Consider the following 25,268-nt stretch of genomic DNA (forward strand, 5'->3'; position numbering starts at 1 on the left):
AAGCCATGCTTCATTTTTCTCCCCGTGAAATGGGAGAACTCTGAGGCTGGATCTACTCTTTTTAATGTTCTTGCTAGTGAAGAGCCCTACGAGTGTATCTGAGCTGCCGGCCCGTGAGAATCAGTTGTTTTAATGGAAAACATTGTTCTTAGTAAAAGTCCCATGTGATTTCTGTACAGAAGCCTGATTTCCCCATGGCTCCCCTGGGCTCCTGCTAGTATGATTCTTGTATGTATAGAAGCAAATGTCTTCAGCCATTAACACTCACCCCAGGAGGGACAAATTAGGGGTATGCGATTAACAGACACAAACTACTATGTATAAAATAGGCAAGCAACAAGGACCTACTGTATAGCACAAGGAATTATACCCATTATCTTGTAATAACCTATAATGAAGTATAATCTGCAAAAGTGCTGAATCACTATGCTGTTCACCTGAAACCAACATAATATTGTAAATCAACAGTACTTCAATTTGAAGTAAACCCAGCTCACTCTAGCTGATCACAGTGTAGTAGCCAGCTTGGTGCAAAGTAAAATTTGTAGAGAAAAATATTCATAATATACAACTGTCTCTTTTTTCATTGACATGTAGTTGGTTTACAATGTTGTGTCAGTTTCTGATGTACAGCATAGTGATGCAGTTATACATTTTTATATACATGCTTTTTCATATTCTTTTTCATTATAGGTTATTACAAGACACTGAATATAGTTCCCTATGCTCTACAGTAGGTCCTTGTTGTTTATCCATTTTATATATAGTAGTTTGTATCTGCTGATCCCAAACTCCTGATTTATCCCTCCCTCTCTTCCTCCTTCAGTAACCTTAAGTTTGTTTTCTATGCCTGTGAATCTGTTTCTGTTTTGTAAATAAGTTCATTTGTGTCATTTTTTTTTAGATTCCACATATAAGTGATAGCATATGGTATTTTTCTTTCTTTGTCTGACTTACTTCACTTAGTATGACAATCTTTAGGTCCATCCATGTTGCTGCAAATGGCATTATTTCATTCTTTTTTATGGCTGAGTAGTATTCCATTGTGTGTATATGTATATGTGTATATATACACACACACATACACCACATCTTCTTTATCCAGTTATCTGTTAATGGACATTTACATTGCTTTCATGTCTTGGCTATGTAAAGAGTGCTACTGTGAACATTGGGGTGCATGTGTCTTGCAACTATCTCTTAATATTCCATTTCATTTGCGATGAGAGAGATAATAGAACAGGACATGCTGCTTGGGATAGGGCTAAGCATATTTCCTGTGTTCCCAGAAGAGCCTTGAGAATGAATTTAAGCTCTTCCCACACTCTGGGGCATCAGTGAGGAAAGCGTTAACAGCCCCTGCCCAGCAGGACAGTTGTTGATGGAGTCCTTTGAAAGACTTGGTTTGTGGCCCACCACCCTGATTCCCAGTGTGCTTCATAACAAGTGTCTGTCCGTCTGGAGAGTAGCTCTTTCTGGTGGGAGACCAAAGGGTAGAGGAATGGGGCCCGCTGCCTCAGGATTATGTTGTGAAGGGGAGTGCGGGGCCAGCAGAATGGGGGTGCCTATGGGGCATCACCTGCCTTAGTTGCGCTGTCCATTTGCTCATCCTTCCAATCCTGCAAGGATAAGCGTCTCAAGATACTTGCTGAGAGATCTGATATCTGCCCTAGTCCTCCTTGGAAAGTATAGGGTGAGCCTGCAGAAGGGAATGAGGGGAGGTGTAAGCCTTTCGAGGAGGCCTTAAAAATCTGCCCATTCTTGGAGCAGGGCCAGGTCCTTCTATAATTACCCAAGGCCCTGGGCCTTGTCACAGGCGAGATAACTTGGATTTCATAAGACCACCTTGATTTGGATGCAGAATTAGACACAGACCCACCAGAGATAAGCATCTCAGCTGAGCTGCAGAGACCACTGGGGACAGACCCCGAGATGCTGCCTTGCAGAGCTCTAGCTTTCTGACAGTTTCCTGCAAGTCATTCTCCCCCCCTAGCTCATCCCAGATATGCAGGCAAGTCCCTGAAGGAGATGGTTATGGGTTTAGAAGTGGCCTAATTTCCTGACATTTTGTAAAGCCTTTTAGCCTCCCCTCCACCTTCTATTCATTTATTCAACAAATAATTATTGAGGCCGTACCTGCCATATGCCAGGCCCTGTGCTAAATTCTGGGGGGGGCACTCCTGTCCTCATGAAAAGTGTAGTCTAGAAGGGAGCAGATGGTAAATAAGTAATAAACAAATCAACAAGATCATTACAGATTGTGGTCAGTGCTATGAAGGAAACAAACGGGATAAATAAGATAGAAAGTGACAGGGAGGGGCTGTCCTGTAGGGGAAAGACCTCTCCACAGAAAGGACACTGGAGCTGAACCTCGGGGAAGGAAGAGCTGGAGGAAGCGCATCCCGGGCAGAGGGACTGCAAGACTCAGGGGCAGGAGAACCTGGGAAGGCTCGGGAACAGGGAGGCCGTGGCCGGAGAGTAATGAGAAGAATGATTTGGGATGAGTGCAGAGAGGAGGCAGAAGCCACATCATGTGGGGCCTGGGAGGCCATGATCAGAGTTTGGATTTTATTCTGAGAGCAAGAGAAACCCCTTGCTGACAGTGTTAAATGGGCACGGTAACGTGGTTAAAGATCCCTGTGTGCTCACTGCGCAGTAGACTGTGAGGCTTATGTGTATGTGCTGCTAGAGTCACATGACACCCTAAGTGGGGGGACGTCCCCAGACACAACACGGTGTAAAATATGCTGACAGTGTATTTTCAGAAGACATGTATGTGCATATAGGCTTGCCCACGTATAAATTAACTACCTTAAGGATATACTGGGAGTGGAGGCTACAGCTCAGTGGTAGAGTGTGTGCTTAGCATGCGTGAGGTCCTGGGTTCAATCCCCAGTACCTCCATTTAAAAAAAAAAAAAAAGGATACACCAGAAGCTGGTCAGGGGTTGCTTCTGGGGAGGGGAACTGAAGCACAGGGTGAGTAGAGTTAAAGATTTCCTCTTTATAGTATATCCTTTTGTATGTCTGGGTATCTTACTGTGTGCCGGTATTACTTATTCATTAAAAAAGAACAGTTTGTCTGAGTTGTGGTCACCCTGGTCGCCATGTGGAGAGAGGGCGCATGCAGAGGCAGGAGACCAATTAGAAGGCTCTGGCCATGGTCTAGTTGAGAGGTGGCGGTGCTTCACCTGTGGGGTTGGTGATGGGGATGGAGACCAGTGGAGGATTCAGGATCTACTTCAGAGCTGGAGCCGGCTGGACGCAGTGTGCTCCGCACGACAGTCCCGAGGAGAGCTGTGTGCCATAGAGACGGGAGCTGGGCTTACCGGACTCTGTCTGCCTTCTCTGACGTGGTTGTGGAAGGAAGGGCCCTTGGGCCCCTTGTAGGCGCAAAAAGCCTCAGAATTCCTGGGAATATTGAATCCATCACAATAGGAGGACATAGTTTTGGGCACATGCCCCTTGCGTATCCTCATGCAATTGTTACAATAATTTTTAGTGACGATCAAAACAAAGTTACACAGAGAAGCCTGCCTCTTTCTCAGTGCAGCTTTCCTTCTTTGCAGAGAGATGCCAAAGGCCAGTACCTGTTTGACCTTCTTTGCCACCACCTGAACCTACTTGAGAAAGACTATTTTGGAATCCGCTTTGTGGACCCTGATAAACAGCGGGTAAGTCAATATTCAAAGCGCAAATGCAGGGGAGGGGGTTGGCCAATAAGCCTGAAGCCCTGAACTGTCGCTCATGTTCAGAGTCCAGCCTTGAGAGTCAGGGACCAACCAGACCCTGCAGTTGGGTGTCATCTCTTCACGTCACACGAGGGGACCTGGAAGACACCGCAGCCGAGCTCACCTGGTGTGGCCTGTCAATTTTTAGATGTTGAGATGGCAGCCTAGAGACCAGAAGTGATTTGCCCAGAGCTGCCCAGTCAGAGGCAGGGCAGCTGGGCTTGTGTGGTGGTCTCTGGGCCCAGGTCACAGGCTGGGGCTCTCCTGCCCTCCTCTGGTACATGGGTGGACTCTCACTGTTCTGGTGAGGGAGGGCCTCACCTAAGCACCACGACAGCCCAGTCCGAGCAGGACAGAGATGGAGGTGAACTGACGTGGGCCTTCATTCCTTGCAAATCCTGCAATTTTTGTTCTGTGCTACACAGCATGGGCAGCTCTCCGGATGCAAGGCACTGACAAGGACTGTGATACTCCGGACAGATAAGGGAACAATCTGTTATTCCCAGGCCCCTGCCTATCCCTCCAGCTTCATCTCCTCTGACCGTCTCCTCCTGCCCTGACCCAGCCAGACGATGCTGTGGCTCTCCACCCCCCAAGTCTTCTCCCTCTTCAGAGCTTTCGCCTGTATAGTTCTCTGGAACATGGCTTCCCCTGGGCTCACTTCTCTACTGGCTAACTCCTTCCCACATGTAAGGCCTCAGCTCAGACTTTTTCTTCTTCCAGGAAGCCTCTCCTGACCCCCCACTCTGAGTGATGTGCCCTGTACTACCCCTCCTGGAGCACTTACTACCCCATGCTGTGATTACCTGTTTGATTACATGGCTTCCCGGCAAAAACAAAATTCCGTGAGGGCATGGACCTTATTTCATTCATCACTGTATCCCATGGAACTAGCATGGGGCCTGGAATGCAGTGGATGTTCAATAACTATTTGCTGAAGGAATGGTGAGGGGGTGAGTGAGTGGTATACTCGTAGTGCCATGTTCCTCCCCTCCACTTGCCCAGCTACCCTGCTGGCCGACACCTCCAGTTTCTATAACAGCAGTTCATCAGCCTTTGCTTGGTGTGGAGATGTTCTCGATGGCATCACTACTGAAGTAGGAAAGTATGCAGAAGCATTCAGGCCTCAATGTCTCCCTTCCCTACACCCCAGCCACCGCCCACCACCACCCCAGCCAGTACCACCCTCCAAAAACATTCTCACCACCAGTCCCAGAGGGCACCCCTTTCATGGGCCTGCATTCTCTCTCACGGCTCCAAACATGGGCTTCATCTCTGTCACCGCTTGGGACCTTGGAGCCCCAGAGGGCACAGCCTCCCAGTAGTGCCCAGGCCACAGGTGACACCCCCACCACGCCAGAGCAGTGATGGGGAGGATGTGAGCACTGGGTCAGACAGGTGGTGTTTTCTTCTCTGATGCTCTGAGCCACTGTCTCCAGGTCACATTTAGGAGTTTATGCTGAACACATAGCTGCAGGAAAAGACTCGAAACCTGTATCTGTTTTCTGTGACAGGTCTTGCCCCATGTGGCTGACATGTTTCATTCCTCCTGGCTGAGCAGAATTTTGAGGATCATGAGTGTCTGAAAAGTGGTGTCCAGGTCATCCCTTCACCTTATAAAGGCCCCACTGTCTTGACATAAATACTGTCCTTGACTCTGAACCAAAGGGTAAGGCCTCAAAAGTGCCATCACACCGGGAGGCTGTGTGCCCTCACACGCTCTGGGGGTCCATTCGCTCTGTAATGATGGACTGTTTTACAAAGAGGTTTTTTGTTTGTTTTTGATCTGAGCTGTTTTCTTCTTAAGATGGAAGGCCAGTTACCCCAAGGTCTCTTCATCTCCTGGAGACACTGGCGTGTGAAGAAAAAAGGGTAAATGTGTCCTGTTCATTGTTTTTTAGCTAGATCGGAATATGCCTGAGGAGGGTAAGAGAGTATGTGGAGGTGATAAAGATTGGAAGTAGAAGGAGACAGAGAAATAAGGAAGTGGGGAAAAGAAGAAACCAACTTTCAGGGAGCGGCTCCCGTGTGCCGGCTCCGCACTGGGCACCAGCCTAGACCTCCCAGCCACGTACACAGTGAGCACCGAGGTGTGTCAGGCACGAAACTAAGAGCTTCCTGTACGTTATTCAGTCCTTTCCACGAACAAGATGCGTGTCACTGTCATACTCTCCACTGTCCAGGGGAGTAAACAGACAGGTGACATGAGTGGCCCAAGGCAAGTGGCAAAGCCTGCCTCCTGCTCAGACCTGCTGGCGCCAGAGCCCGTGTGGCGTCTGGGATTCCATGCGGAACTCGTACCCCGTAGCCTCTAAAGGTGTGTGACTCTGTGCCTTTATTGAGGGCTGAAGGAGAGCAGGGAGGCTCAAGAGGGTGCTTGGGAGTTACGTGGGGAAGTGGACCCGTGAAGAATTGGCACCCTGGATCTACTGATCATGGTGCAGGTGGAGGAGAGGAGCCAGGGAGCACCCTGCCCCCCCTGATGTGAGGCCCTAAAGTAAACCTCCTCCCCTGAGCATCAGGGCGGCAGAAACCAGCGCGCACATCCTTCCCATCACTGCTTACTCTGTAGGGGTCTCCATGGGGCCTGGGAGTCCTCTGGTCTCTCCTGGAGGAGCTGCCCTCACCCCCTCCCCTGTTCCTGCTTCAGGCCCGGGGCTCAGACCGCCCTTGGCCTCTCCTTCCCAGCCTTTCAAGCCCCCAGAGTCTAAAGATTGGCTTGTTCACCCCAATACAGGAGGGAACTCCCCTTCTCTGAACCTTCTTTTTCCTCTTCTCCCAACCACTCCTCCCCAGTCCAGTGTTATCAGTTTGCTAGTGATTCTGGGACCCAGATTTAGCCAGATGGCTGTAAAATGTAACTGGCCATCACTGTATTTTGGGGATCCTGTCAAGATTTTTCTCCCAGACCCTTCGAGTCTCTTGCACAAGCTTCCCACTGCCCTTCCACCCTCTCCTCCAGCCTCCCTTCTTTCTTATCCGCTCAGTCCAGGACAAACTCCTCTTCTCTCCAGCTGCCCAAGGGGAATAGCCTTTTGTCATTCAGCTCCCTCTGCCTTCTTTGGATAATGGATCTGTCATTCCTCTTAGTTTCTGTCTTCCTTTGTCTATTTATTTTAATCTATCAACCCAGTGCCTCGGGGCATTCTGTTTACTGAGTCCCAGACACTTGCACATTCTCTCCACTGTTCCCAGTTCCGGTGTGTTCTGAACAGACAGGCCTCCTTCGCCCTCACAGGTTCAGCCCAGAACCCCAGTTGTTTCCGTGCAATTTCATCTCTTGCCTTTGCGTCCCTGTGAAGCCAAGCCGCGGTGGGCCGTGTAATGTGAGAAGGACCTCTTAACCACATTGAGTGGCTATAATGAGTTGCCAGCCTCCTGGGAACTCAGATCAGAGGAAGCAAGAGAGCAGAATGTCAGCCCAGATTATCCATGTGGAGCTGACGGAAGAGCTGGCTCTTCATGGGTCCATTAACTGCGTGACCCATGGCCCAGCCCAGAAGGTGAGAGCTGGGCATCAAGGGAGGCCAGGATGCCGTCTGCGTGGCCCTGGCTGCTTTCCTGCCAGAGGGAGGACTCTGCCAAGATGAATGGAAGTAGCCAGAAAAGAGGGAGGTGTGGTCCTGGTTCCTTCATCCATTCTGCAGCTGCATGTTGAACACTGAGCTGGGTACTGGTGATACAGTGGTAAACTAGACAGTTTTCTGCCCTCCCAGAGCTTATCGCTAATGGTTTTAAGCTAATTCCAGATAATCAAACCCCAAATAAGAGCAATTCTAGCTCTCTGCAAATTGTCGAGGTTCTTGATTAGCATAAAAGCAGCACACATCAGTAATACACTTTATAAAGCATCCATGTACGACCGGGAAACTGACATAGGATGGTCTCATTGCTTCCTTTCCCAAACGAGAGTACCATGGGGAAAAATGTGTTGCTACTATGTCCTGCCTCTGTGAAAATCCAGGGAAAACAGGATACTGTTCCACACGTTGGTTGTGGTTAGTTGTCTTAAGAGACTTAGACTTTAAACATCCCTGGATGCCAAGGAATCCTGAGTACAGATTCCCTAACACAAGGGTTGGCAGTATGTTACTCAAAGAAAGATGAAATATACACCAGCCGTCCCTGTCTTGTCACCATTTATGAAATTCCACTTGTCAGTGCTTTCTAGAGCTGCTACCCTGAGCCTCTGCGTGTCCTTGTGTCCCCCAGGCCCCGCCGCCTAACACAGACACACACACCCCCTTAGAAGGAGCACTTCTCTACTCAGCCAGGTGGGCTCTGTCCCCATCACACATACTTGCATTCACTCTACCTACTGGGAGGCCAGAAACCTGGCTTGGAACTTTGGCAATCTCCTTTGGAAGGCAGCGTTGCCAGGGGAGCCCAGAAATGGCATCTGAAGCTGGAACTCTTCCCCCTTCACAGCTGGTTCCTGGGGAGCTTATTTCAGAAAATCGCATCCCTCTTTACTCTCCAAGCCTCCACAGCACAAGGTTTTGGACTGCGTACTCCCTGGGCTACAATCTGTCTAGTTATTTAAATTGGATAAAACAAGTTATATCTGACACTGCTTCTCATTAGGGTTTTCTTGTTCTGTGTTCTCTGTTTCAGCACTGGTTGGAGTTTACAAAGTCGGTGGTGAAGCAACTGAGATGTAAGTATTCTCCGTGAAAAGACAGAAGCCTCGCCCCTGGGGAGGGTGGGATGGAACCTCCCACATGTAGTGAGTTTTGGTCATTTTCCACCCTTCTGAGTGTAAGTTGTCCCTAAACGTGGGAGGATTTTCTTCTGATGGTTCAGGGGCCTGTACATCCCGGTGGGGAGGGGAGCCCAGCCATCTTCCCGGGGAGGGGGTCTTTCCTAATGGCATCTCTTTTTCTTCGCAGCCCAGCCTCCGTTCACCATGTGTTTCCGTGTGAAGTTTTACCCTGCAGACCCTGCTGCCTTGAAAGAAGAAATAACCAGGTAAGGCTGAGCATGCTTCCCTTAGCAACTCATACCTGCTGGAGAGGTAGGAAGGAGGGACTGTACCTCCTGGATCCTCTATTTTGGAAGCTCCTTACTCTGATAGGCAAGGGATTCTCCTTAAATATAATCTTACCTCTGTGTTTCACTTCCATGTGCTCTCTTTCCTCACTCTTTGCTTTTATTGCAGCAGAGTGAGTTTCTTTCCTTCAGAAAATGTGAATACTTCATCTCAAACCAGTCCTGTGCAAAGGGATCTGGGGTGATGAATTAATCAAGAGCATTTTTACTTTTACTGATGATGTGGTTGCCAGGGATATTTTTGGAGAGGGCTGTATTGCTGCTTATTTTGGGAGCTGAAAGTTGGAATGCACACTCCAGTAGCCTAAGGTACTGTGCTTGGGAAATGCCAAAGCAGGTCCGTGAAAAACAAGCTGGGACGCACTGAAGGTTTTCAGTCCAAGTGGGTGACCTCCAGTGTGTGGATGGATCAGGCCCAGGATAAACTCTTCATTGTGGGGATCGTGTTCCGTGGCGGGCAGACAGCTGCGTGGAGTGAATCCTGTCTCATCCCACACCACTTGAGGATGAGAAGGAACCTCTCTGCACACATTGTCCTGCAAGAGTGTCAATGAATGGAAGCCTCAAAGCTTCCCCAGGATTTTGTATATCTGAGCCAAATTCACTCTAAAAGTCTTGCCTCAGAGATTCAGGGGCTCTTTGAAACAGGGATCCTTAATTTTTATGTTAGAAGGCTCTCATCTGACATTAGCAGAACACTGATGCTACCTTGTAAAGGATGGTGCCCTCGGGGAAGAGGTGATGCTCGGGAATCCTAGAGCCTAGGAGGAGCCAGCTGGGCCAGCTCCACCCTCTCCCTAAAAACTTCGAGACAGGTTTAGGCTGGGACGAGGGCATCACTGTCATGGAGACTGCTTGTCCTCTGAGAGCTGCTTCTAGATCCTGAATGGCTTCGGAAAATCCCAAAGAATGCGGAATTATACTCACTTCTGTTTTGAAGAGCATGCCATTAGCTTTCTGTCAGAGAAGAGGGGTAAACATTTCCTGGAGGAGGAAATTGAGGAAACGGGGAGAGAAGAGGGCACGAAGCAGGAATGAGGCGTGTGCAGGAAGCAGAGCGGGAAGGGAGGAAAAGGGCTTCTCCACATGGCCTCGTGGAGGTTGAGGAGAGTCTCGTGAAGGATCAGGAAGGATCTGGAAGGCCACCTCCCCACCCCGGTGCTCAGGGTGATGCGCATCCACCCCCCACCTGAAAGCACTGAGGACAGTAAAGACCTCATGCTCTTTACTGGGCGTGGGAGCGGCTGTGGCTCCCACTTTGCTCCCGAAAACCAAGTTCATCCATATCAAAGAGCAGTCCCGTAGCTTTAGGCAGGAGAGTGAGGGTGGAACCACTGTGTGTAACAACTTAAACAGAGAGGAGTGTTTGGCAAAGCCCGAGCCTGCCCTGCTCATGACTTCCAGAGTGTTTGCCACAGCTCCGAGCCCGCCCCTCCCTCCTCTCTCCCCACCCCATTGCCTTCCCCCCGACCCTACCCCCCAAAAGAGGTGACAATGCCAGGGCAGACCCAGAAGCCCACGCTCTGTCCACACAGCAGGGCAGATTTAACACATCTTTGTTGAGAGCCTAGCACCTCACCTCCTGACACCTCCCATCAGGATCACCTGGTGTCCACCTCGCTGGACCAACCCTGAGGATGAGAGGGATCGGTCTAACAACTCAGCGAGCTGCCAGTGAGAGCGCGACAGACATGTGGCTTTCTGATTTGACTAAAGGGCAAAAATATTCAGTTATCCTGGCCCTTAGGAGGAGCTCTTAACAATACAGTTTTCTAAAGCAAATGTCACTGCATCACACTAATGCACAGACCCTCCTACCCAGAAGGAGCACAGACCTGGGGGCTCAGGTGGTGTTTCTGTTACTTCTCGGCTATGTGGCCCCGGACATAAAATACTTAATTTCTCTGAACTTCAGATCCCTTATTTATAGAATGCGGCTAGGAATAGTACTCATAGCATTGCTGGGAGGATGAACCGCTACACAGTCTCTTGCTTCTCAGTACACCCCCCAGCAAGCCTAGCGCTGAGCAGACTTGCTGTCTGTTTGCTGCCATGTTGCTCACATGGTCCGTGGACCCCCAGGGCTCTGCATGGGGCACGAGTACAGTTAGCGCTGGCTTTTCTCCTTTGTTTATGTGCTAGTCCCCACTCCTCTTCTGTCCTAGCTCAAGTCCCAACGCCAGCAGCTAACTTCTGAGGACTGAGAAAGTCATGGTCAGGCCTCTAAGTGACTGCCAAGCACTGATCTCCTGCTCCTTCCACACCCATCTGCACCCACCATCCTTGACAGTTTTCCCCTTGCTCTGCACCTTACCAGCCTTCCTTCCCTCGAGTGCATTTCTCAAGTGTTGTCAGGTGTGTGAACCTCAGGGCGCCACAGTCTAATGTGGCATCTCTGTGCCTCACCCTCCCTGCGGCGTTCTTTGGAGGCCTTGAACTTAGCTGCATCTCCCTCCTCATTCACATCTCTGCTGATCTGAAAAGACTGGGTACCTGCCCCAGCCTCACTCCACACCCGTAATTCATTCCTGGCTTAGAGCCCTCCACCCCACCTTCCTGCCAAACTAATTTAGCTGTCAGTATGTTTTTTCCTAGCAGTATTGGTCCTAAATTTCCCCGCTGTCTCAGCTATTCCCACAAAGGCAGGCTGAGAGGAGGGTAGGAAGTAGAGAGTAAAGAACTGGGCTTCAATTTATCTCTTGGACTCTTCCCAGATGATAAATTTAGTTGCCAAATCCTGATTAATCTCTTTTGTCATTTTTTTAAAAGTAATAAATAGATTTTCTTGTCTGAGCTAGAGACAAGGCAGAGAAAATGGGGACTAGGCACCCGATTTAGCTTTTAACAAGGGCTGCAGGTGTTCGAACTCGTTGAAAGATCAAGTAATAGACGGAAACTGACTGCAAATGGGGCCCCACCTTCCAAGGAAGCAAACTGCCTGACACATGTTCGAGCAGGTGCTCAAAAAAATGTTAATAGACTTTTTAGGTCATTTATTTTAAAGAAATGTTAATAGAGTTTTCAGGTAATTTATTCCTTCAGTGAACATCACTTGAGCCTAGCTTAGGCTAAGATAGGTTGGCAGACTTTTTCTGTAAAAGGCCAGATAGGAAGTATTTTAGGCTTCGTGGCCATATGGTCTCTGTCACAGCTACTCTGTTCCACCATTGTAACGTGAAAACAGACAGACAATACATAAATGAAGGAGCATGGCTGTATTCCAACAAAATTTTATTTTCTCTCATTGGAAATTCTGGTGGCAGACCATAGTTTGCCAGTCCTGGGCAAAGGAATCAAAAAGACCTGGGTTCAAATCCTAGGTCCTTCTGTAACTACCTGTGGGACAAGGCAGGCCACAATCTCTCTAGTCATTCCGCTTCCTCATCTACGAGGCAGGGATCAAAAACAGTAGTCACCTCATAGAGTTGCCGTGAGGATGAAATGAAAGAGTGTGCTTCAAACAACACAGTGGGTAGCACACAACATGCCCCCAGTAAATCACTGCTCTAATTGTTTGGTCATTATTTTGTCTTCTGTCTCTCCCTACTGGAGTATAAGCTCCATGAGAGTAGGAACTCTGTTTTTTCCTCTGTGTATCCCCAGCACCTGTGGCAGTGCTTGGTACGTGTGTGCTCAGAACTGGTTGGATGAGTGGGTGGGTGAGTGGATAGACGGGTGGATGGATGAATGGATGGATGGGTAGGGGGATGGGTGGGTAGGAGAGAGGGTGTCTGGGTGAGCTAGACACAAGATGTATAGGCTCTCTAGAAGAATATTAAAAGTAAATAAAACATAATTTCTGACTCCAGTGAGCCTGCAGTCTGGCATGAGGGAGGAAGACATTCTAAACATGATCATAGTTAGAAAGAAGGATGGGAGAAAATAGAGGAAGCCAGGGGCAAAGAATATAATAAAGGGAAGGCAGGGCCAAAGGATCTTCTGGAAGAAGCTCTTCAGGAGCCGCCAGTGCTTTCCGGTGTTCAGAGCCTTTACCGTGGAACTATCTCTAGATTCATCCCCAGCCTCCGATATCAGAAAGCACAGCACCCAAGCCAGAACCTTGGAGAGATGCATATGTTCTGGAAAAACTCAAGTTCTCCTTGGCTGAATGTTAGGCGGTCACACACTCTGCCTTTGGGTGGTCCCAATTCACACCTCCATCAGTTTAGGACAACCTGGCATTTAAACAAAAATGGAGGCGAGGTAAAGCCTGTTTGAGGCCAAGAGGTCGGCAGAGTTTCACCGAAAAAAAGTATCCTAAGGAGCCAGCTTGTTGCCTTAAATGTGGTCTTAAGCTGATTTCTCTTTTTGTTCCAGTGAGGACTTCTCCCTGAGGACGGAGTTCTCCTGACTCTGTGTAGGACCCCTCTTTCCCTCTCAGCTCACTGAACCACCAGGGGGGTGAAAACAGCACCAGGCCCTGAGTCATGACTTCCTTGATGCAGATCACTGTGTCACCTCAGACGAGACCCTCTGCCTCTCTGGACCTCTTCTTCCTCAGCTGTCAGATGTGAGAATTAGGCTCTGTGACTCCTGCTATGAGGGTCTGAGGTTGGGCACCCCACCCAGCCTGCTCACGACGAGCTAGCCATGCTGGGCAGCCCCAGCAGGCTGACCCCTTGCCTTACAACACAGGGGCCCTGGTGGCAGTGCCTCAGGTGACAAGATCGTCCTCCTGAGGCCCTTGTGTGGCAAGGAGAAGGCACCAGGGTCTCATGGGGACAGGTCTAAGGATGCTGTGCATCACGTGGGAGACATTTCCATGGCCAGCAACACTGAGTCACTGGTTACCTCCTTAGATGAACAAAACACAAAACTTGATGGAAGCTGCTGTGGCAGGAAAGGGAGGGGGGACCCCTAGTGCAGCACTCTACCTTGAGGCTGTCAGTTGATTCTTTCCTGAGCTCATGTCGTCTTGTCCTCTAAAGACTGGGCTTTGTTTCTTGAGGATGTTGACGCCCCCCCACCCCTCCCCCGCAGTTGCTGCTCCGTGGCCTGATCATGTTCTCACGTCTTAGCCTTGACCTCCCTGTGGCTATCCTACCTTCAGAAGTCTGAAGACGCCCCGCACAGCAGTGGAAAGCCTTGTTTCCTTTCCAGCTCCCCTGAGGCACCTGTCATGCACCCGTCATGGTTCTGTGTGAGGAGGAACATGTCCCCCTTGGGCAACAAATCAGAAACTCTAGAGGAGGCTTTTCAAAGCCGGGACCACCCATACAGACTCTGACGTGCTCCCGGGGAGGTGCTCTCCTCACCACATTGATAATCACTGCCCGGAGCCTTGTTGTCCCTTTGAAATATCTCCTTTACTCCAGTGTGTGCTGTCCCTGAGTTCTGGACACAGACAAGCAGGTGCGGGAGGCGTGATGTGTGAACACAGGCCCAGGGAGTGATTGGTGAGTCAGGGGCAAGAGCTTTGGAGGTGGGGGCTGGAGCAGTGAGGGGCAGAGAAGCGCTCCCCCAGCCTCTCTTCCATTTCACTGTGGGGATCAGAGTGAAGACAAACTTGATTCTTGATTCAATAGATACATCTTAATTACTATTCACTCTGCATGATGTGTTTTTCCTTCAGTTTTCCGTGGCAAACGCTGGGGCTGAGTTGGGGTTGGGGGAGGGTGCTTGGGGTAAGGAGGGGAGTTCCTATTAACTTCCAGACTCCAGCGCTCACCTTCCCTTCAGCTTGAGGAGGGCAGTCCATCCTGACGTGGTTAGAAGGATACTTCCGAATTTTCTTTCGACGGTGCTTCATACACTTTAATCTATATACAGATCACCTGGGGATCTTGTTAAAATGATTCAGTAGCTCTCAGATGGGCCTAATTCTCCATTTCCAGCAAGCTCCCACATGACGCTGATACCCTTTTATATGGGCCACGCTCTGAGTAGCAAGGCCTCAGGAGAGAAGGTTTGGCTGCTCTCTCATTTCTCTTTAACAACTTGAATCACCAGGCTTAAGGCTCTCAGAGTCACCAGCTGGTACCCCCATCACCCCAGAAGTCGCCTTGTCAGTGGTCCTCTCTCTTTTGAGCATTTTCACATGATCCCGTGGGCATGGAATCCTCTGTTTCATTCTTCAGCCTGAAGACAGAAGCAATGGAAACCTCTTAGTTGTCCAGAGAGAACCCAATTTCTTTTTGGTTCAGGCTGATGGAATTTAAGGGAATTTTACTATATTCCCATTACTCCTGTGGGGATGCTGTAGCTATCCATGGCTGTTCAACAAAATGCCACAAAACTTAACTTACGATGACAAGTATGTATCGTCTGTCAGTGTCTGTGGGTCAGGAATTCAGGAGTGGCTTAGCTGGGTGGCTCTGGCTCAGGGTCTCTCCTGGGGTTGCAGCCAAAGGCTGGACCTGAGGATTTGCTTCCAAGATGGTGTACTCACATGGCTGTTGGCAGAAAGCTTCAGTTCCTTGCTAGCTGCTGGCAAAAGGCCTTGGTTCCTCGCCACATCGACCTTTCTGCAGAGCTGCTTAAGTGTCCTCCAGCAGAGTGAGTGACCCAAGAGGAAGAGAGAATAAGGAGGAAGCTGCAGCGACATTATGACCTCGTCACACTCAAACGGACAGAATTAAGCTCTACTTCTGGAAATGAGGCATATCGAGGAATTTGTGGCCATATTTTTAAACCACCAGATGCCTCCTGTCCAAGGAGCCTCTGTGACTCACTTAGGGGTTTCTGCCCTCTGGCCTTTGCTCCTCTTGGGGCACCTGTGAAGTTATGAGCATCCAAGACCCCACTCCTTGTAAAGACATTTCAAATGGAAAGTTGGTAATTCCATTCCACGGTGACAGGGTCCCCCCACCTCCTTTTGAAACTATGAAGCAGTTACAGAGCAGAGAGGCTGGTGTAACACGGCAATGACGAGCCAGCCCCGGGAGCCTAACCGTCCTGAGGTGGAATCCTGGCTGTGGCGCCTACCAGTTGTCATAAACCTGTGAGAAAACCACGTCAGCCGCAGTTTCTTTATCTTAAAAAAGTGGGGGATAATAACAGTACCTATCTCCAAGCAGTATGTGAGAATTAGAGGAGATGAGCTTGAAAATCATGTAACACCCAGCCTAGCAGGTAGTCACTCGTCCTGTCCTAGTAGCTGTGGTTCCTGACAGCCGCCTTCCACCTGAGGGGGGAGCTGCCCGTAATCGAAGAAAGACTCGACACAAGTTTCCCTGCTTTTTCGCCGATGCCTCTTCCAACAGCTTATTCAAATTCTGAGCAGCCTGGTTGACCTCAGCCAATAATGAGGGCCGTTCCACACATTCCCTTGGCAAGACGAGGCAGCACTCTTCCCGGCGCCAGTTCCTTCCCCTGCCTCCCGCTCTTACCAGGCAGCGCCAGCCAGAGCCCGAGGCAGAGAGAGGCCCCATCAGCCCTTCTCTTAAGGTTTCCTTTTTGACCCGGGCTGGCTCCTTCCAAAGCCCCACACTGGGCAAGGGTGGGGACAAATGCTTTTAACCAGGAAGCGCTCTTTCTGCTTTGAGCTGCAGGTGGAAACCAACAGGTTGTTTTGAATTGAACCTCGCGTCAGTTCAGGGCCAAAGTGCTTGAAAGAGTCGTCAGGGATATGGAAAATGTATTTGTTCCATATAGTATGTTTTGAGATTCTTGTTTTAATGGAGTAAAAATGTCCTGACAAAGATTTTGATAGGCTTATATTACATATTTATGTCTTTAAAGCAATCAAAGAAATCCTTTTATAGTTCATTCTCTGTTTTTTCTGCAGGTACTTAGTCTTCCTACAGATCAAAAGGGATCTCTACCACGGCCGCCTCCTCTGTAAAACATCAGATGCTGCCTTGTTAGCAGCCTATATCCTTCAAGGTAATGACTTTTGACAGGGTAAATTTGCTTTTCATGCTAAACCCTGATTACATTATTTCGGTTACCACAGATGACTACTTCTTGGATAGAAACAGTATCTAACGAAGTAGAGTCTGAGTTAAAGGACTTTCTTTGCCTGGGCTGCCTGGACCCAGGAAGCTCTGACCACTGAACCTTAAATTGTACCGACCATCTTTCTGGCAGCCCCTGCACATCATTCAGACCGTATTTGGGGGTTTTCCCTGCACCCTTGGTTGATAAAGTTACCGAGACTCTGGAGAGTGATCCAAATCAGTTTTTTCCTCTCCTTTCATACAAATCTCAAAGACCTGAAACATCTTGGAATTCTGGTACTTACTTCAGAGACCTTTCCGTTAAGAGTGCTCAAGGTTGAAAATGTTTGCAAGTGACAAACCCATTTTCTAACATGCAAATGAACTAGAGTTGGGTCTGTACCCAGCTGATAGCCAAACTGGCTTTTTTTGTGTGAAACAGTGGGAAAGGTATGCACTTTTCTTACAGGATCCCTCCTCCTCTCATGAAATGCAGGGGACCTCTAGATGCCACTTCCTAGACTTCTCTTAGTCCTTGGCCTGAAACTGTCACTGGATTATTTTGGACCATAGCACGAAAATCATGAAGTTTCTATCAAAGGATCTGAACTCTTAATCAGAAATCTGTGAGCTCCAGGAAGCTACTTTGTGAACATAACCTGAAAAATGCTTGCCAATAAGTTACTAAGAAAGTTCTTCTGGCAAGAGAATTATTACAGCTGCATTAAGAATGTAGAAGTCAACCCACCACAACTTTGACTTCTGAGACTCCTGTTTTAACAAATCACCTAAGCAGGAAGTCTAGAAGGTGCTTGCCAACTCTAAGGTACTCAAATTTACCCCTTTCATTTTTAAAGAAAACCTGGTTCCACCTCAGTGAAATTTTAAACTCTAGTCTTTCCTTCAGTTTTAGCTTGACATCCATATTGAAATTTTTTTTTTTAATTTAAAGAAGTCATTGATGCCCAACATTCATGTTTCCCACTTGGAGCTTATTAATAAAATTATAATAAATGACCTCATGGTCAAAGTCACTCCAGACTTTAAGCCCAGGGAAGCCCTTAGTCTCTTGCTTGAGTAACAGAAATTCCCGAGTGATTTGGAAGGCACAGTGAGGAGACTGAGGCCACAGAACAATATTCAGTTGTGTTTTTCACTCCCCCCATCAAGACTTCTCTGCCCTGGTTGTGGTTCTCACTAGGGAAGGAGAAAAGACAACCACAGAGCAGCTGAGCTTCTTAACGTACTTCCTCCCAGCATGGCTGTGATGTTCCCTGTGGAATGCTGCCTCTGGAGAAGGCTGGGTCCCGGCCGGGGAACACCTCGGACCATGGGAGCTCAGCTGCTCTGGGAATGGACTCTGTGAATTTGCAGGAAGAGAGAGCCCCACCTCCGCAGGGAACTGAGAAGTCAGTGCTGGGACCTGGGGTTCCGATCTCAGGGGCACGCTCTGGTTAGAGCCAGTCTTCCCATGCTGCAGTCCTCTCCAAGGAGCCTGGGACCCAGTCAGCTCTCAGTGAAAAGTTATTCAAATGTAGTCACTTGATTTGATTTGATTTGATTTGATTCGGACTGAGAGTCGAGTTCTGAGTTTGGGTGGTGGCTCATTCATCATTTTGCTGTGTCCCTGCTAAAATCCTCAAAATGAGAGTTAGACTTCTGACCTGGCTCAGGCCCAAGAGGGTCTGTCTTCCCGATCGAGCTCACGGTTTCCTGTGCTGGCCGCAGAGAATGTGGCTCCCAGGCCCTCTGCTCGTGGCTGAATGTATGAGGACCGTGTTGCTGGCTTCTGCTCTTTCATTGCAGATTTATGTGTGGTGACCTCAGAATGCAGGGTCAGCTCTACGGTCTCTGCTTAGACTTGATGTCAGCCCAGTTGGGGTGCACACCTGGGAACACAAATGTGGACGTGTTCCTGAGGGACATGCCCTCTGCAGACCCACAGCCACGCTCAAGGGCCACTGTTCTTCGTGCCAGCTTCGGCTCCTGCTCTGTGTGGTCATCTCTGGTTGTTTTGCTCGTGGTGATTACTTAACTCCACAACTGTTTTTCTCTCCTTTCTTTTGCAAGCGGAGATTGGGGATTATGACCCAGGAAAACACCCTGAAGGCTACAGCTCCAAGTTCCAGTTTTTCCCTAAACATTCAGAGAAGCTGGAAAGGAAGATTGCTGAGATTCATAAGACAGAACTCAGGTACGTGATGCCCCGTCCAGGCCCAGGCCTGAGCACACAGCCTCTGCTCCTGCAGACCCAGCCTTCCTGAGGCTGGGATGTTGTACTTTCAGTGACCTACAGACCACACAGCCCCGAGCCTTGAGGGCTCCCTCTCCAAGAAGGGTGATGTAGGCTGAGGCCTAAAGGCAAAAGAAATGTTATATTTATTATAAGGAAAACAGAGAGGGATTGGCCTTTGAAAGATATTTGCTTCACTAAGATAAATGAAGAAACAGAGGGGAGAAGCATGAACTGGGGAAAAGAAAAGGAAACATTAAAAAAAAAACAGAAAAAGGAAAAGAGAGGAAAGGAGGGGTCAAGTGGGATATGGAAAAGGGGCAAGACTCTGTCCTTGGTCTGCGACAGTGACAAGTAGCTTCTGGGGCGGGCAGGGGACAGTGCAGGGCTGGCCTGATCCCTGGATGCTGTGGGTGCCCCGAGAGCACCTGGCTCAGAGGTTGTGTCTTCAGCACTACCCCCTCAAGCCCACACCCCTGCACGGGGGGTAGGAGGGGGAAGCTGGAAGCAGGCGGGTGTCCTCCTCAGATTCAACTAGTTTGCCCAGAATATTCCAAATTCCATAAAATAGCATTAATGCATCCTTTCACCCTTATTAATTCAGTTTTCTACAAAGATTGATTTTATTTATTTGGGGGAGGGTAATTAGATTTTCTTTCTTTTTTTTTTTTAGTGGAGGTACTGGGGATTGAACCCAGGACCTCATGTACACTAAGCACACACTCTGCCACTGAACTATACCTTCCTCCCCCAAAGATTTATTTTGAAAACAACAGCTGGGTGTTTGGGCTCCACTTTGTGGGATATGCTGGAGCACAGATACCCCAAACTGATAAACTATAGAGAAAAATTGTATATACAATACAGTGTTGTAAAATAAAACCTGCCATCATATTACATTACAATTTTTAAAAAGATCTTTAAAAATGGGTAACTACCTTTCTGGGGAAGGACAATGTCCAAGGGGAGGGGAAAAGATATCTCTAATAATATTTATCTTAAACTAGTTCCTTTCCTGATGCCCCCAAAAAGCAAAAAATCTTCACCTTCACTCAAAGATTTTACCCACAAATATTTCCCCAAAGCCTCCTTAGCCTTTGTAAACAGACTTCCTGCCCACTGTGTGTGGCTGGACTCCACCCAGAGGAATGGAGACACCTGTCAGAGGTGGAATCCTAGCGGCCTCCCGGCCCTCTCCCGGTGCAGGTGCGCCCTTGTGGTGCTGCCCAGGCTCCTCCCGTCAGGGTTAGGGAAGAGCGGCCCCTTGTGGTAAAGGTCGGAACACACACAGACTGTGTGAGGGTTCACGTTCACAGGAGGGATCTGGGGGAGATGAGCTGGAGCTACCTGGGGGCGCTGCCAGGGAGGGTTAGGAGATGTCAGAGCAGTGGGGACAGTCTTCCAGAAACCTGATAGAAGTCAGGGGATCCCCCAGGAAATGATGCCCAATTTGAGAGCCCCAGATGTTTGGGCCGACCCCGGGGGTAAATGGAGCCCACAGAGCCCTCCAGCCTCCAGACATGGAATAAGGAAGCTCCCTGGAAGAGGTAGCAGAGCTTAGCTGCCTCTGGCACCCAGTCCTTTACCTGCACCAGTATCTCCCATGTCTCAGGTGCAGTGGTGGATATAGAAGTCTGCAGCCAACAAAATGCCTCCTTCCACAGGTACTACTTACACAGGCTCTGCCTTGTCTCCATCATGTAAAAATGTTTCTGTGTTTCCTTCCTCCAACTCCCACATGAGTTCCTTGAGGGACTATATATTTTGGTTTATTTCACAGCAAGCAGCACAGAGGCTACTTGAGGTGCTGATTGATTGCTGCCTCTCCAGAAAGACACTAGAGGGTATCTGGCCTGCTCCTCCCTCGGGCTGGCTTGTCTTCTTGCCCTGCCATATTACTTGAGACAAGTGATGAACTTAGAAAAGTTCAGTCCTGCACACAAGCCATCAGAGTTGTTGACCTCAAACTGCCCGCCCCTCCTCACACTGAAACTCACACCGCCCCAGCCCCACATCTGGGGAAGGATGTCAGCTTCCCAGGACCCTGGGAGGGCCCATGGTGCTCCTGCACTGGTTCTGGGCCGAGCTCATCCATGTGCCTGCTAAAGAGGCAGCCAGGAGGGGGATGATGCCAAAGGCCCCTTCTTCACATGGCTTGGTGCCAGTGCCAGTTTCTTCCATTTTCTGCTCATTTTCTTTTCATAGTCATCATCCTGTGGACAGAGCTATTGTGGAGTCTGGAGGAGCTCAGCACTACTGTGTCCTGTGTTCCCTTTTCGTAAAGGAAGCAGGTTAAGTGGTACCAACAAGATATTCAGGCCCCTTCTTCATATTTCGGTCTAGATCAGATGGCCCACAGCCAGCCTACAGAAGTCTTTTTTCTGCCCCCATAGTATTTAAAACTGTGAAATGCCACATAAAAATTGGTACCTCTGAATTCTCTTTAAAAACACACCTAGCAATGCTGGGCCCTGCATTCCAAGACTCCACAGTCTTGGAGCTGAGACACAGCTGCCCTCAGTAGATGGGGTGGCACTCCCAGTTTGCCATAGTCCCCACCACTGCCTATTGTCCTACACTCAGCCCGTGTCATTCATTCTGTAGGCTGCCTTACTCTGAAGACATCTGAGTTTTTAACCCTAGACAAGAGCCTCTGAAGTTGGTCCTAGAACAGAGCAGGGAGCACACTCTATGGAGAAATAGGAGTGTGAGACACTCTGTGCATTTAATAGACTTTCCACAGGGGAACATATGGAAACAGGAAACCCTGAAACCATCTCATGTTCTTTATTCCAGTGGTCAAACACCAGCAACATCAGAGCTGAATTTTTTAAGAAAAGCACAGACGTTGGAGACATATGGAGTAGACCCTCACCCATGTAAGGTGAGATCCCCCCGCCGGAGACTGGGCTGACTTTGCCTCCTCTAGAGGGTGACAGGCAGGGAAGGGCCTGTGCTGTCTGCCCCTTCAGTACCTGGATGATTGGCTTCTTTAGTGACAGATGCCAGAGATGTCTCATTGTGAAAACTCACGCTGCTTAATCGTGTGGTGTCACATCAGTGTCGGAGGGTCCGAGGCAGAGTCAATCTAAATAACAAATCTGGAACTGAGGCCGCACATTGGCAGCAGTGGGTAATTCGGTGGAAATGCAGAGAGGAGGAATGTGGAAGGCCGCCCGCAGGGACTGATCAGAGGCAGCTCAGCGGACTGCCCACTCTTCCCTGACCTGTAATCTAGTTTCTTTCCAAGAGTGAGTTTTATTGACTGCAGCAGCATAAGTCACTGCGTGGGACTGCAGTGGAGTCGTATTTAATTCCATTATGCGCCGGTGAGGGCGAGACGTGAGGGCGAGACGGGAACCAGTCGGGAACGCTCTGCCCGGAGGAAAACCTCTGTAATTACTCACATGTGTCTGGCATTTCGGAGATGAGCTCGGGCAGCCACAGGCCCTGTGGAGAGTGCCTCTCCCTGTCTCTCTGCGGCCAGACCCCTGGACTGCATCCCCTCATCCTTGTTGCTTTGACATTTCTGGTCTCTGCCTCAGTTTCTCCAAATCTTTGCCTCTCTCTGTCCACTACTGGGGGGCCCCAGGGCCACTGGTAAAACTGATTCTCAAACCTTGACCTCTTCTTCCTGATAGATGAGGGGGAACCGTAAGTTTCCAACACAAATGAGAACAGAGTAGAAACCAAGGAACCCAGTGGTGTCGGGGCAGAGTTGCGTTTCCCTTGGCCCCTTGGCGAGGAGATGGTGATTTGCTCTTGCATAGGATTTCATGCTAAAACTCCAAATACGAACTTTAAGAATGTTCTGGCACTCGGAAACCTGGTCCCTTTCCCCACTGCACAGTTCCCCATTCAGCAGCACAGCCTACGGACAGATGACCCTGTGTTCTTGGGGGCCAGAAGTGCCAGAAAACACATTCATGCCAGTTTATACCCCCCAAAATTGACACATGGATATTTACAAAGGCATTAACAAAGCTTCCTGAATAATGCCTTCTGCACAACTGATGTAGTTTAACTTCCATAAATTGCTCAGGTGCTCTCAGCAGGGGGGCTGCACAGGACCGAGGAGAGCTTGGGAGTCAGCTGGCCTTGGCTCCAGGGCTGGTCTCCACCTCACTGGGGCCTTCGGAGGCTTCTCTGAGCCTCACTTTCCTCATCCGTGTGAGAGTCCTCGGTCGGGACTCAGTACGTGTGCCCCCTGAGCTGCTGAGTCACCTCAGGACCTTCAGAGACACAGCTGCCTACAGATGGACATGGGCATCAGAAGAGGCCAGGTCACCTCTGCGTTTGACTCCACATCCGTCCGGTCCTCCTGAGGCCACACGGAACGCCCACTTCAGAGATGCGTCCCTGGGCAGGGCTGTCACCTGGCGGCACACGGAGGTGGGCTGACAGTGAACCTGAGTGCGACACCTGAGTGGAGGGGGCTGGGGATTCTCTACAGTTGTCTTTGGGGTCCGGAAGCTACCATGGCAGCCAGCCTGCTGTCCAGTCCAAGTCTGCGTGCCCCCTAGGACTGTGGGGCTCCTGGCTCAGCCCTGTCTTTGATGAGTCTGTCTGTCACCGGACACAGAGGCTGAAGAGGCTGCGGGAAGGAAGCAGCACTCCTACCAGGCACTGCCCGCGGCCCAGCCCCGTGTGTCGTAACTTCATCCCCACGGCATCTGCTCCTAGGAGGAAGGAGGGAAGAGAGTTTGTGGCACACCTTCCCTGGCAGGCCCGCTGGAAGCCCTTCACATTATTTTCTCATTTAATCCTCATGCCAGCACCGGGAGGCGGATATTATGCTTCCTGATTTGTAGACAAGAAGATGAAAGTTCCAGGAGGCACAGCCTACAAGGCCCTGAGTGGTAGAGCAAGAATGTGAACTAAGGTCACACCTATTGTGTATCTGTAAGGAGCAGAAGCCCTCAGGGGACAGCCTCTGGGGAGAAGGTGGAGCAGTCGTCTCACTTCCCTGTTCCCGGCCCGGACCTCTTGCTGCAGACCCCACGCGTGACCCCACGGCTCATCTCTCTGGGCTCCGGCTCAGGATTCGCTCCCCTCCTGAGCAGGAGAACAGTGTGGGAGCCTTCACTCTTGTCATTAAGTAGAGTCGCTTTGGTGACAGGCTACCAAGCACACGTCTTAATGCTGCCACAAGGAGAGCTGAAATAAGCCGGCAAGCTCGGTGTAATAAATACCGATGATTTCTATTAACAGAGAGGCAATTACTGGGCCCTGGGAATCTGGGGCATGCAGCCCTAGGGAGGACAGAAGAAGAGGAATCGTTTCGATAATTAAATGAGAGCAGGACAGTGCCTCGCCTGGGCTCTGTGCTCCTGGACTGATTAAGAAGCTGCTGTTCTTTCCGTCCACACTGATGGTCTCTTTCTGCCCAGAGTGTCCTTGTCTGGCCCCAGGACTAGGAAGAGGAGATCCTGCCACCTCGGGGTGGGACAGCCTGAGAGCGCCAATGGCCAGCTGTCTTACACTGATACCCAGACTCTAAACTTGCACAAGCTGTCCTGAGCTGTCTGCCTCTCCCTTCGCTCCCAGCTCCCGGCAGGAGCCCCCAGAAGACGAAGCCTACGGCTGCTGGAGGAGGATGGAGCAAACCACTGGCAGCTCAGTGTTGCACCTGCTCCCCAGCCCTGACGCCTCTCCAACCTCAGGAGCCACCATTTTGTTCCTCCCAGGGGACCTGGGACTGGTGGTTTGCCCCGAGTCTCCTGCAGACCCAGACTATGGCCCCCTGCCCTGTCGAGGTTTCTGCAGCGGTCAGAGCCATCACGTGAACCCAGCCCTGTCATGAGTCATGCAGGTGCCCCTTACTGAGGGCCCTCACCCGCCAAGCACTTGCACGCACTATCTCATTTAATCTTCACAACAACACTACCAAGAAGGTAGTCTTGTCTTCTTAAGATTGAAACACTGGGCCTCTGAGGGATTAACTAGCATGTGCAGAGTTACTGGTAAGGACAGTACTGGGACTCGAGCCTGGAGTTGTCTGCGTCCCAGTGCTGTGCCCTTTCAGTTTTCAGTCAGGGTCTTCCTTCTGCAGAGATGGCATGCAATTATTTGTTTGTTTGTTTGTTTGTTTGTTTTTTTAAGTGGAGGTACTGGGGATTGAACCCAGACCTTGTGCATGCTAAGCACGCACCCTACCAGTGAGCTATACCCTCCCCCAGAGCTGGCATCTATTTAGGAACCAAGCGGGACACCGCCAGTTCTGACAGAGGACAGAAGACCTACAAGACTCCTGAAATTGTTATATTAAAATGTCATGTAAATTCACCAATTATGTCTGTTATGTACAGACCAGGAAAAAACTGATTTCAGCAGGATCTGGGTTAGATCAACCATGCCAATCTCATTCCCCTGCCTTTAA

The 25,268-nt window shown here is 49.7% G+C and overlaps 1 protein-coding gene across 20 annotated transcripts in view; it reads left to right on the plus strand.

The window, feature by feature from the left end:
• Positions 1–25,268, plus strand: part of FRMD5 (FERM domain containing 5) — a 372,595-nt gene that overhangs the window by 319,141 nt on the left and 28,186 nt on the right. For 19 of the 20 annotated variants that reach the window (XM_072962550.1, XM_072962548.1, XM_072962546.1 and 16 more), the window contains 6 exons: positions 3,569–3,673; positions 8,345–8,387; positions 8,620–8,698; positions 16,506–16,603; positions 18,727–18,850; positions 21,686–21,773. In XM_072962550.1, coding sequence (XP_072818651.1) covers positions 3,569–3,673; positions 8,345–8,387; positions 8,620–8,698; positions 16,506–16,603; positions 18,727–18,850; positions 21,686–21,773 — 537 coding nt within the window. Of the gene's footprint in view, positions 1–3,568; positions 3,674–5,337; positions 5,400–8,344; positions 8,388–8,619; positions 8,699–16,505; positions 16,604–18,726; positions 18,851–21,685; positions 21,774–25,268 lie in introns of those variants that run through there. The other variant, XM_072962560.1, reaches the window with a different exon arrangement.

This window comes from Vicugna pacos, chromosome 6 (genome assembly GCF_048564905.1).
Source record: "Vicugna pacos chromosome 6, VicPac4, whole genome shotgun sequence".
Taxonomy (NCBI): Eukaryota; Metazoa; Chordata; class Mammalia; order Artiodactyla; family Camelidae; genus Vicugna; species Vicugna pacos.